This window comes from Struthio camelus, chromosome 3 (genome assembly GCF_040807025.1).
Source record: "Struthio camelus isolate bStrCam1 chromosome 3, bStrCam1.hap1, whole genome shotgun sequence".
Classification (NCBI taxonomy): Eukaryota; Metazoa; Chordata; class Aves; order Struthioniformes; family Struthionidae; genus Struthio; species Struthio camelus.
Window position 1 is genome coordinate 47,556,762 of NC_090944.1, and position 13,084 is coordinate 47,569,845.

The window sequence follows — 13,084 nt, forward strand, 5'->3', positions numbered from 1 at the left end:
TAAGGGGGGAATAAAATAATGTATTTGTACAAAAATGTAACTAATAATATTAAGCTCTTTCCTCTTTTAGTAAATATTGCTGAAAAAATTGGAAAGGTAGAAATTATCTTAAAGAAAAAAGATAACATTCATTGGAAAATGCTGGGACAGCCTTTGGAGAGTCACAACACGTTTATCAAATGCAAGAACAGAGGTAAGCAGTTGAATGCCCATGTTGCCAATTGTTTTAAGGCTTTTCAGAGCATGTTGGGCATATTTGGATTTCCCAGGATTTTCTTTGTTTTCTGTAGTCACACTTCATTTCTTTCAGGGATGTTCTCTGGTCTTGGTGAAAGCTGTTCAGGAATTTTCCTTGAAAGAGTTCAACTTGAAGGGTTTTCATTTTTTTGTCGCATGGTGGAATTGAAGATCTTTCAGGTTTAGTGAAAGACTGGATAACCTGATGGGAGAAGGTGAAGGCTACTTGAGGGATGTTGCATCTCATGAGACTACCTGCGTGCTTAATGTCCCTTCTGTCCATCTGAAAACCTCAGTAGACCCTGAGGAGATAGTGGGTGATCTTGTGTCAGTCAATATGGGAATAACTTTAGCAAAGGAATGAAAGCCTCCAGTTCCAGCTGTTACTCTAGATGCATCCTGTTTCAAAGGTAATGCTCCAGCAGCCTGCGTCTTTGTAGCTTGAACCATGATTAAAATAGGCCCTGCAAATCATGTGAGGACATGAAAGGCAACTCTGAATGAGCTGATGGGTCTGCAAGAAGCAGTAGATGTTCATATTGTAGTAACGTTATAATGTTCTAGTGCTGCATTAAGTATTAGCTTGACACAGCACCCGGGTGCACTGCTGTGATCACTGTGCTTCTTATTTAGAGCGAAATTAGAAATTTCTACACGATGACGTTGTATAATATAAGCATGCTCCTGGCGTTATTGCCACTGTCCTGTTTCTCAAAAGCCCTTTTGGCCCTCTGTGCTTATTGCACAGTTCTTTTTTCCCTGAGAAGAGTCTGTCATGTTATACAGAACGTAAGTTTTGCAGGTATTTGATAGTCTTATTATCTATCACTGCCTGAGTCCAGATTGATTTAAGTTGAAGCACTGGAAGACTTCAGTGAAAGGGCTCGCTGAACCTGAGTTTCTTTGATGCCATGATTTCAAAAGTGAGGAATCCAACAAGTATTTTGATATATACAGCTCTTTTTAATCCCTGCCCCAGAAATTCTTATTCTGCAACTTAACAAAAAGCAAAATTTAAAATTGAACACCTCTGTTTTGGTGTTTCTACTTCTAACTATTACGAAGTTTTATCCTTTTAAGGAAATGTTAGAATCCTATTAGTAATGTATACCTGAAAAATTACGCAAAGTTCTTTACTTTTGAATCCTGATAGGCTTTTAAACTTGTATATCTAAAGGTTAAAAGGTTCCACAGGAAATGTGGACACTTTAATTTTTAAAATAGTGTCAGTAATTAAGTACCTGCTCTTACATGTTTCATATTTTGAAAAGTATACTGTAAAAATTCCTTTTGGCATTTACAACATGTTCTTATATATTGTAGCACTAACAACATTGTAACTGCAGGTGGACTTAAAGTAGTAGGTGATGAAATAGAGCTGGAGAAGAGAGAGGCTTTTGCTCATGTGCTCTGTTGCACAAAAAGTGTCAAATGCTCCTGCATTGCTAGCTGTGTTAGAAATATTTTTTGCGCTAATAGTGATGAAACTGCAGCAAGGCAGGATAGTCAGCTGAATAAATAGCCAGGATGCGGGTGGATTTTGATGGTCCCTTCCTGAAGATCGTGGTGCCAATGTCTTCATTACTTTTCCCTTGCGTTACTCAAACTGTTTTTAGTCTGAGTATGTGCATTCATACTGTAATTGTACGGTGAAATTAGTGCTGATACAATGTGGTACAAGTGGTTCTGCTTTCCATTAATGTGTGCAATATTCTGGTACGTGGGAGTTCTTCTACTTCTTCTCGATCTGTGCTAACTGATAACTCAAAGATTCAGTCTGTTGTTAAGAGCCTAATATAAGGCTATAAATGGGATCCCTACCCTCAAATTGGGAAACTAATTATAAGTAATGATCCAAGAAGCATCTGTATAATGTTTTTATAACTGTATTTAGTGAAATACATATGTCTTTATCTTTCTCTATCTCTTATTCAAAAGCTGTATAAGAACAGAAAACCAGATTAAGGCTTAAATCAAAAGTAAAACATGTTTTTAGGACTGTTCTACAGAAAATGCAAGTTGGTTTCTAAGACAGAAGTTACCCATGACACCAAGCTCTTCCGCTTTCTGTTGCCTAAGAGCACTCATCTCCAGGTTCCCACTGGGCAGCATGTTTACCTCAAACAAATCATTGCAGGTAAGAAAAATAGAGTGTAATCATGGATATTTTAATATAAAGCCTGTTTAATATAAAGAGTGTCTGCGCTTCTATGATCACAGTCGCTGCTCAGTAACGAGCTGAGTGGGTTAATACTGCCAAAATGCTAAATATCAAGATATCTGACATTGTGTTTTGTTGTTGACCTTATTGTCTCTTATGTTGTTCTTTCAACTCTTCCTTTAAAACATTCTCTCTATTCAAGTAGTGCTGTTCCACTCTGAGTGGGGGAAAGCTCATTGTGTGTATGCTATCTATAATTAGTCTGTTCCTTTTAGTCTGAAACTTCTGTCATGTTGTGTGAGATTACATTTCAGTGTTGCTTCTGTCTTTTTTTTTTTTGTTGTTCCAAGGGGTTTACAGCAGTCACAGTAACATTATTTTCTACTCCAACTGGACAATATTAATGATAACACTAAAATGAGGAGGTAGCCATGGAGAGGAATGTGTCTTGAGAAAAGCATTGTATAAGTGTTACTCTTCAGAATTTTGGATAAGGCTAACTCCAGAGGGGAAAAAAACCCACAAAGTAATGCCTCTTTTTCTTTTTCTTTTTTTTAAGTACTTTTAAAAATTTTTGCTGTGATGCTGATACTTGTACTGCACTATTTATACATGGCAGAGAGAGACTCTCAGAGCTCTGAGAAGAATTATTAAATATCCTTTAATTCCAAAATATTTGTTGTCCTCCCTCCGCTTCCTCCAATTCTATGCTGGTGTCCAACTCTTACAGTCTTTTTCTATCACTATTATGCAATAGTTTTTTGAAATGACAGTGGAAACAAATATAATCATGCAATGTTTAAAAACCTGCTTTTTGAATAAAAAAAAAGGAAGCTGTGGCGCTTGAAACTAAGCGGTAATAGTTAGATTTTCATGTTTGGGGGTGACCTTAGATCTCCTTTTCCAATGTTTTGAAGTGCTACGTACTACAGAAATAACATACCGACCTGTGGCCTGAAGATTTTAGTCAGGGGAACGGAAGACTGTTTCGATAAGAAATGGTGCGGTGGAAAATAACATACTTGCTTAAAAGCGCACAGTAACGATTATGTATGTTATGTGTTAACAAATATGTATGTTATGTGCACAGTATGTGTTATTTGTACAGAGTATATACATTATTTGTAATATTGGCAGGAAATTTGCTGAATAAGGGACACTTCAGCTAGCTGTTTTGTTTCCTGTTTAGGGACAGAGGTAGTAAAACCATACACACCTGTATTGCCTTTTTTGCCACTGGATTTCCAAGAAACATCTTGCCATGATGGTGCAAATATATATTTAATGATTAAAATTTATTCCTGTGGACTGTTCACACAGGCACTTGACCACCTACGAATTGGTAAGTGCATATGTTTTTTGTTTGATTTTGCAGCAGTTGCTTTATCTTTGCAGCTTCACTGTCGTGGGTACTGTGAAGTTCTTGTTGTTTCCTCAGTTATAAATCGGTGCATGCTTACAACTTTTTTTTTTTTTTAAATCTTTTTTTCCTGTGTCCCAAACCTGCGGCCTCATCCTCACTGTAATTAAGAACAGCCCATTATCTAAGGCTATCTTGAGTAATCTTCCAAATGAGTTAATATCTAAGTATAACTGTTTAGATATGGCAACTGTGTCAAATATTAATTTTTGTTGATTACTTTGCATTTGATTCAGTATATACTCCTAGAACAACATTCTGTACATACATTCTGTATTTTTGGATAAAGAAATCTAAGTATTTCATTAGGCTTAAGATGCACTTCCTCTTCTGCCTCACATACGAGGCAGATCTTCGTGTATAAATATATGCACATCTGTGAAGTCAGTGTTACCATGTAAAAATCCATCAAAACAAGACATTTTAATTGAACATCCGTTTATTTTAACAAAAATGATCCATGTGTGACATGGATATATAGTACCCTCTGGAAGGATTCCTAATACTACAAAGATAAAGGCAATATTAAGGGCCTTTGAAAATAGTTAAGTAGTGTTCTGATTTTTCGTCTCGTTTAAGGCTTTCCGTTCTGTTTTTTGTTACATAGGAGACTATATTTCTATCAGTAATCCTGAAGGTAACTTCAAGAAGTCACAAGTTCAAGCTTTAGAAGATCTCTTTTTATTGGCAGCAGGCACAGGCTTCACACCAATGGTTAAAGTGCTGAATTTTGTTCTGACTGAAGTTAGTAGTCTCCGGTATGTACACTTTCTTTTGATTTAATCCCCGAGCTAGAGTAATCCATAGGAAGGATAAGACAAAATGTAATGGGCAAACCTCAGGGTTACTAAAATGCCAAAAAAATTGGTATGGAAACATTTTTCCTTGGTTTATGAGAAAAGCTATCATGCTTCAGGGAAGATTGTCACAGTCGTTGGGAGCTTGCACGTAGTTGGTTATTGGCTACCATCAGCAAAATGAACTGATTTACTTTTTGGATTTTAATCGTGATATAAATCAGCCCAACAGGCAGAAAACTTGACTTTTTAATACCTAGCTCTGCATTTGAGTGCTTTTTTTAATATTGAAATATTTCAATGTAAATTTTGCTTTTCTAACATTTTCGAATTTTACATTAATTTAGATATGGATTCTCTTTAATGTGTTAGAGTAGCTAATATACTTGTGTATATGTAGTTTTCACGCCTGTTAAGAAATAGTAACACATTTTTACCAGTTGAATTCCAGTTTTCATGCCAGTGCAGCTCATGTAAGCATAGCATTACTTATATTTAAATTTATATTTAAATTTAATATATTTATATTTAAATCAAATATATGTAAATATATAAGATGATGTATATTGGATATGTATTTTGTGCTGCGCCTGTAAAATTTATTAAAGGAAGCCTTACTTTTTCTTGTGAAACGGCAAACGGATTGTTTTGACCGCTTTCATCATTCAGAATGGCAGAAGCAGTGCTTCTGCTTGACAGCGATTGTCCGTGTGTACGCTAGTGCGCGCGTACGTGGTTCTGCCTGGCTGATTCTAGTCTTCTCTGTACTAGAGAAAGTACTCAGGCCTTCCTGTGAGTATTGTAGATAGTGCATATGCTCTCCTTTGTCATTCCTTTCAGTGATTTAGTTAGGATCGCCTTACTTCTTGCTGTAATTTCACTAGATCAGTCAACTGTTTGAAGTCTGACCGTGCTGCTTATCTTAAGTTTGGTTTTCAGTTGTGGTCTGGCAGACCAATAAACAATCTCCTTGCGCAAATAAAAGCAGACTGTGCAAGAGATTCTTGTGCCTTTGGGATGCAGGCTCTTACTGCAAAAGACTGAGCAGCAGGAGTCCCTGAAAGAACATTTTGGGGTGTGCACATGGGGCTGTATTTAAAAAGTAACAAACGCTTTCAGGATGAATAGTTAACTAAGCTGTAGCATTGAGTGTCGCTGTAAGTCTTAGCTGAAGAGAGAGTGCAACAGTTCAACTTTAAAGAAAATGCCAAATATTACTGTAGGGCTGTACTTTGCCGGAGATGAGGTGGGCTTGCATTGCTTTCAGCAAGAGTCTGTCTCCAGAATGACGTCTTCTAGAATTTCTTAACAGATTACATTTTGGTCAGTGTGAACTGCTGTCATTTTAAAGAGTATAAAAATGGAAAATAAGCCTGACCTTTATTTTCTTTAAAATTGTTGCTGAAGACGGTTCTACAGACTTGCTGTAGTTTGTACCTTTGAATTCAGAGTCTCTTAATACATATTTAATTTGTAATACTGACTGTTATTCAATATAAACACAGGATGTTTTTCGTTCATTACGTCTTTATGTTGTTTCAAACCGTGCTTCATAATAGATTTAAATGGGAGGCTAGTCTTTGTAGTAAAGTTAAAGAGGATTACATGTACTGCAGTAATCTGTTTCTAGAAAAAAATCTAAAAACATACTTTATTGTTGTATCGCTTGTTGTCTAGCAATTGCGTATAATCTGTTTGGTGAGGAGAGGGACTGCGTACTGTTTGAGTGCAAGCTCTTCCAAAGCGTCATGTGTTGTCAGTAGCAGATAACATGCAGCTGTCTGGCTCTGTGAAATCCGAAAGATAAATTTATCATCTGAAAAAATGCTGGGGAAGCTCTTGCTAAGTGCATTTGGAATAAGTTTTTTTTCTTTTTGAGGGGAAGACTGGCATGTGAGGTAAAGGTGGTTGTTGTGATAGTATGAAAGCAGAATAAGGACAGCTATAGTAAAAGCTGCCAATGGTGACTTTTTGTCTATAACCAGAGTAAACATTATGTAGATGAGATATGTGAAAGACTACGGCTGTGTGCATAGTGAGTGCTCTTACCTGCTCTGTCCTTGCAAAGATGACCAGACTGGCTTATTTTAACTCTCTTAATTGTAATATCTTATGGGAACTCAATGCTTACAGCTTGTTCTGGATGCAACACTAGGTAGAGGGCTAACACGCTGTCCTCAAGTAAGTGGAGAAGTGCAGTCTATCCTTGATTCTGCTTGATAGTTGTACCTTGTTTTATCTCCAGCTTTTCATTCTTAAGCTCCCACCCTGTTCTTATATTCTTTCTTAATACACTGGTCTACTTTCATCATTCCTTGTTTGTGTTTGAAGTCGATTTTGTAACTTTCTCCACCGCCTAGTCTTCCTCAGTGTTGAAAACATCTAAGGACCTCTAACTCCTCTCGCTGTACAGCTTTCCATCAGTTCTTGCGTGCTTTTTTTTAAGTTTATTGAAGTCTGCATTCCTTGAAGTATTTTTTTTTTTTTTAAGTATTTGCTGGAGTTCCCCCATTTCATTCTGAGGGATTGATAAAGTTTTTTATTTCAGTTACCTAAGCTTGTGTTCTCATTCTCTCAATTAGCTCTTGGTAGCGGTGGGCTCAAATGTAAGTCTACACATCTTCCTTTTAGCTGTTTTCTCCTCCTTTTGTAGCTAAACCGTCATTAGCTTGTTCCAAGATTATCTTTGTGCTCAAAGGACAAAATGCATTGCTTTCTCACACACTTCTGTTGGTAGTGTTTTTTTCCCACTTGAGTAGCACTGGCTGCTGAGGTGCATCGTTCCAGGTCTGAGAGCTTGATGTTCTTGAAGTGAGCTTTTTCTGTGTTTTCAGGGAAGTAGGTTCTGGGAAGAATGTAAGAAACCTAATTTTGGCACGTTCTGGTTTCTGAATAACTTGATTTTTAGTACTTAAAGACAAAAGTGTGGCTGGTTTTGTGTGGGGTAGTGTTTTGTTCTATACCAGGCAAGTTTTCCAAAGCTTGTATACTATAATTGATATTGAATTGCACTGAATCTAGAACTCTTTCCTTCTCATGATAACTCTGTTGATGTGTATTATACGCAACTGTTATACCTCAGTTTTATATTTTTGGCAGCCAAAAATGAGCATGCTGCTCATAAGAAACATGATTTGTTATCTTTAGTGCTATATATAGCTTGGAAGAGATTTCCCAGTAACTTGAAATGTGCCAGGCTGCGAAGGGAAAAGTTGCAAGTCTGAAAAAAGTGGGATCTTCAGACTGGGAGAATATAGGCTTCTTAATTGCAGTTTTGGAACGGCTGGAGGTCATGAGCTGTCCACAGAAATCCTAGGATATGTGATACACAGAGCTGTCTTTCACGCTTGTGTAAGCTAGACTGGGGTTGATAGGAATCAATAGGGCAGTTTCATGTAAATGTAACACCATGCTTGGTGCCAGGCTCTTGGAAGCAAGGCTAGCCGCATGCTGGGTATTGCAGTACCTTGTTTTTTCAAACTGGAATTGCTGGGCTGTGTGGCATGAAGGACCAGCAGGCTTATTAGCTCAGGCTCAGTGATGGTCCTGACAGATACCCATGCACACCTATGTGCATTTCTGCGCCATGTGTCCCAGCGCTCCTGCTTCCTGCAGGCACATCGCTGCACTATGTGAACTCACTTCTGGAGCCATAGCAACATGCTCTCTTTGCTCAGGGCCGTGTCTAGGCTGAAAAACCAACAGCAACCTAAAGCCCTGTAGGGTGCTGTCCAGGAAGTGCTTCTGTTTAGCAGCTCGTTTTCTGTCTTAGATCAGTTGTCCCCAGTGTATTAATCTGTCATTAGCAATAAAGGAAGAATCTCGTTTATGTGGCTTTATCAAATAGTAAATTCTCCTTTGACTGCAAAGCTAGTGTTTTTGTGCTGTTTCACCACTGTTGTAGCATAAAAATATGAAGAGATGATAGCACTCGCCTTAGTGATGGTTTTTAAATGAACTATCTGGCAAATGTAACACTTTTAAACAGTAGCCTTCTGTACAGGAAAATTAGTTTTATAAACCGATGAAATTGGAAGAAGATAACCTGGTACGGAGTACCAGTAGCTTAGTTTGCTCTTCAAGTTGCTGAGTTAGGTCCCTGACAGAGAAGGCCAGTATTTTTCTTTAAAGCAGAGGTTAAAGGGCAGAGCAGGTGCTCCATGGCTACTCACAGTCGTCATGTGCGCTCTACTCCCTTGTTGTGTGCCTCACTGTGTCTCCAGATTATCTGTGCAGGTGTTAGAATTATTGGGGCAGCACCCCATATGGGACAGCAGTACCTGAGTGATCTGGTAAACGATCCTGCAAAGGTTTGGTATAAAGGAAGTTGCAAGACCCATTGTGTTGTACAGTGCTCTGATGTTGAGTGTCTCATGGGGATGATTTTTACCTAAATATTTTCAAAATCAGATTGAGAGAGTAAGCTTTCTCTAACTTTTGTATGCTTAGACTACCTCTTTATGCCATAACCTTCTTGAAATTCCAACTTCATCTCTACAAGCTGTTGTGAGTAATATTAAAAAGGTGTGCACAATTTATAAAACATCTATTACCTGCAGTAGTAGTGCTCAAACGATATTGAGAAACCACTGTGTAAAACTTGATAAGCAAATACTAAGGCCTGATTTAGAGTACAATGTAGCTTCTTTGAGAGAGTTTCTTATTTTCCTTAGGACAGCAGTTCAGGTAGGATCCTGGCATTTAGAAGAGGAGTCACCAGTCCAACAGACTTTCATAGGTCAAATGCTTTTGTATAATTAAATAAATTCTGATTATTTAACACTTGTTTCAAATAAATAAACAAAAAAAATAAATTAACTGCAGCTTGTTTCTGTATTTATTTTTAAGGACAGCAAAGCTGATCTTCTTCAACAAAACAGAAGATGACATACTTTGGAGAAACCAACTGGAGCAATTAGCTCTTAGAGATGAAAGGTATTTAAAAGTCTTCTGGAAAACAATTTGTATTGTCCTAGTATACAGGAGAAAAAGGTCTAGGACTCGGACTGTGTTATACAGCTATGCCACAAAGAGATCCTGCCTCTGGAAACTTTTAGCTAGAATTTAACAAGAGACATGGGAAGTGGAAGGACATTAGGGTGTATTGATCGCAGGTATGTATCGGCAGGCTATGCCGTTATATTCTGTAGGTCGGGAGTTTGATATGATGTTTAATTAAGTGTTTATTGCAGATAATATTTTAGATGAGATTATAACTAAGATTGGCTGAGAAGGTTTTTGAAGGTGAAGAAAATTAGCTTTAGCAACAGAAAATACAGATATGCAAAGAGAAGTGTGGACAGAAGAAGTCACAGACAAGGAGAGCGTACCTTTGGAGCAACATTCTGAATTTACAGAGGAGTCTTGAAAAGTCTGTTAGTTACCGCTCAAGAAAATACTTATTTAGAAGTTCAAAGTTTAAATTCTGTTACTTTTTTTTTTTTTTTTTACTTAGTCCTTACTTATTGCAATTGCTTCCTCTGTTACAGTGTAAGTATGTATTAAAATGCACTAGTAGACATGTAATATTACTTTACTGGCAGGCCAAATTCTGTCAGGAGACACAGCAAGTTTTTGTTTGTTTTAGTTTCTGTATCTTTGCTTTTGTGACTACATATATTGTCAATATGTAGGTTTGTGGAGGTGAAAAAAGTTCCTTTAGTTTGTTCACACAATTTCAGCTAAGAATAAATAAGCATAAACAAATGTCATGTGTTCCTTCAAAACGTGCGAGTGAAAAGTCAATAATATTTCAGAATATAATGACGTCGCCATCTCCAAAGCTTCATACTCTAGACCTTGTGCAGTTTTACAGCATAAGCCATTTCTCCTTTTCAGTAGAGCCTCAGATATGTGCTTGACTTTTTTTTTTTTTTTTTTAAACTCAGTAACTACCCTGATAACAGGTCTTTGAAAACAGTTACAGTATTTTCTTGGTAGTGAAATTATACTGACATTTTCACCAGTGTGGCTAAACATTCTTGTTTTGCTGCTTATGTATCGAGTTACACCAAAGTTGTATAAGTGAATAATGAAAATGTGCTTTAGTGTCTTAACTGGTACCAGCTGGTTTTCTGTTTCACGTGAAATATATAACTAAAAGATTTTTAAGATTTAAAGATTGGATTAACTAATTACATGCAGAATATTGGAGGTGATCTGGTTAGCTTGCTTGATTGATGGGAAATACTAAATATCTGTGAGGTCTTATACTGTGCCGTGGGAGTAGAGCAGAACAAGAAAGTAGTGATGGGGAACCTCAGTATCTTAAACGCTAATGTTGTACAGCCGACTTCAAATCAGGGCAGTACTTCTGAAATATTTTTCTACTTTCCAGGTTTGAGGTTCAATTCGTTCTTTCAGAACCAACAAAGGACTGGGTGGGAAAACAGGGGAGAATATCTTCATCTCTCCTCTCTGGGTTTATGAAAAGAAGCAGAAAAGACTCCAAAGTGCTTATTTGCATCTGTGGTCCAACAGCTTTTACTGAACAAGGAGTACAGTGAGTGGTGTTTTTTTTGTTTATTTGTTTTTAAAGTTTCTTCATTCTCTGTTTATCATTTATTTTGAATTCCGAGTCAGCTACAGCATTTCTGACATCCTTTCTAAAATGACCTTCAGTTTTCTGCTTCGTGAGGAAAACTTTTAACTTTAGAAAACTGCATTCTTAAAAACACTTGACATATTTTAGGACTATACTTTGTGGATGGGTGAATATCAGCAATACGTAAATTTTATGAGCTCTAGTAAAAAAAAAACAACTTTCTAAGGGCATCTTTTTAACAATGACTTTTCTCAATACTTTAAACACTGCTTTCAGTGTTCAGAGAAAAGTTATAGGAAATAAGCTTTCTGTGTTGGTGCTAGCTTGACAAACTGAGTTACTGAAAGTAGAATTAGAACCAGCTGCTTTATGAGACAGTTCTGTTGATTTTTATTATTGCATTTATACTCTTGCTACATCTGTACCTCATGCTTTTCTTATTTTACATACCATATATTTAAAGATAAAAGGCTCTTTTAACTTTCTGTCATCCAGCTTCAAAATGTTGAACCAATATGGACATCATTTCCATGCAGCTGACCTCAGTAGGGCTACAGAAATGTATATAAAGGAGAGTGAAACTAGCCAACAATTATGTCACCCCTTGAGAAATCTGAGATAGTTAAAATGGTATCTTTGCTTATTTTTAGAAATTGTTGTAGTATGCTAAAAGTTTGTGCAGTGTATATGAACATCTGCACATGAAATGTTTTCTAACTGTATTTGCAAAAGTAAACTTCATTTTGCATGTCTGAATAAAAGCAAGATGGCAGTGCTGAAGTTGTGGTACTTTAGCTATGTCTGTGGTGGGTTTTAGTTTCCAAATACTAATATTACAAACCTTATTTCTGGCTTTCAGGTGTCTAAAGGATCTTGGATACTCCCAAGAAGAGATGCATGCTTTTACTGCGTAAAACAATGTGAAGATATCAATGTTTGTTCGTATAACTCAATCTAATTTATTTACTTTCATGAATTTATTTAAATGAGAAGTAATTTTTTAAGACTTGAAATTTCACTCTTGGTACCAAACTGTTTCTTGGAAGAAATATATCTTTGAAAAAAAATTTTATACTGTGTTTTATCGTGTTTTTGTAAATATTTTTGCTAATACTTAAAATTCATCCAGGACATTAATTTATTGTAGAGGCAAGCAAAAGTGTGCAGTACCCATTGTTAGTTATATAATGTTGTTGACTTAAGAGAATTTTGAAATTTAGGTTGAGCACTGATTTAAGTTTTGACTTGAAATGGTTATTATTTCTTACTGTAAAATGTCTTAAGAGCAATACTGTCTGAATTTAAAATATTGTACTATAACTCAGGTAGCTGATCACTGAAATATGTTCTTTGTCAACTTAAATCTCTATTTGACTTGCAAGCGACCCCGATAAGTTCTTGGTTTTGTACACATTTACAGAGAATAAAATTTAAAAGAACCTTTGGTAAAATAAAAAATTGACGTCAAATAAAAAAATAAAAAATTTTACATTAATTATGTGCATTTTAGTACATTTTCTGTATTTTCAGTTGATAATGTGATGCCAAAATTTCCACAAGCTTAGGATAGCAACTGAGAACTTGGAGCAGAGGCAGAGAGTCTTGGTCTCCCAGTGAACTTCCTATGTGACCTTATTGATATCAGGCATTTCCTTGTCCAGCTGTTCTGAGGGTAAAAGCATGACAGCTTATGGGCTGCAGATGCCATGGTAAGGACCTAAAAATACTCTGACAGGTTGCAGTACCATTAACTAACGATACTTGAATTCTTGAAGTTTTTTCACCCCATTATTAAAAGTATGTTATCATAAAACTGTAAATTGCTGTCACATAGTAGTTTGGAAAAAAAGAGCAAAGCAGTTACCTCTCTAGATGTTGTCTGTAAAATCTGTAGTTATTCTTTCCTTACGACTTCTAGTACTGTT

The 13,084-nt window shown here is 36.5% G+C and overlaps 1 protein-coding gene across 3 annotated transcripts in view; it reads left to right on the forward strand.

Annotated features, from left to right (window-relative positions):
• The window catches only part of CYB5R4 (cytochrome b5 reductase 4), a 31,636-nt gene extending 18,982 nt beyond the window's left edge, over positions 1-12,654 (forward strand). For all 3 annotated transcript variants that reach the window (XM_068937669.1, XM_068937671.1, XM_068937670.1), the window contains 7 exons: positions 71-193; positions 2,234-2,374; positions 3,588-3,740; positions 4,426-4,576; positions 9,464-9,550; positions 10,953-11,117; positions 12,019-12,654. In XM_068937669.1, coding sequence (XP_068793770.1) covers positions 71-193; positions 2,234-2,374; positions 3,588-3,740; positions 4,426-4,576; positions 9,464-9,550; positions 10,953-11,117; positions 12,019-12,073 — 875 coding nt within the window. In that variant the 3' untranslated portion in view covers positions 12,074-12,654. The remainder of the gene's footprint in view (positions 1-70; positions 194-2,233; positions 2,375-3,587; positions 3,741-4,425; positions 4,577-9,463; positions 9,551-10,952; positions 11,118-12,018) is intronic.
• The last annotated feature ends 430 nt before the right edge of the window (positions 12,655-13,084 follow it).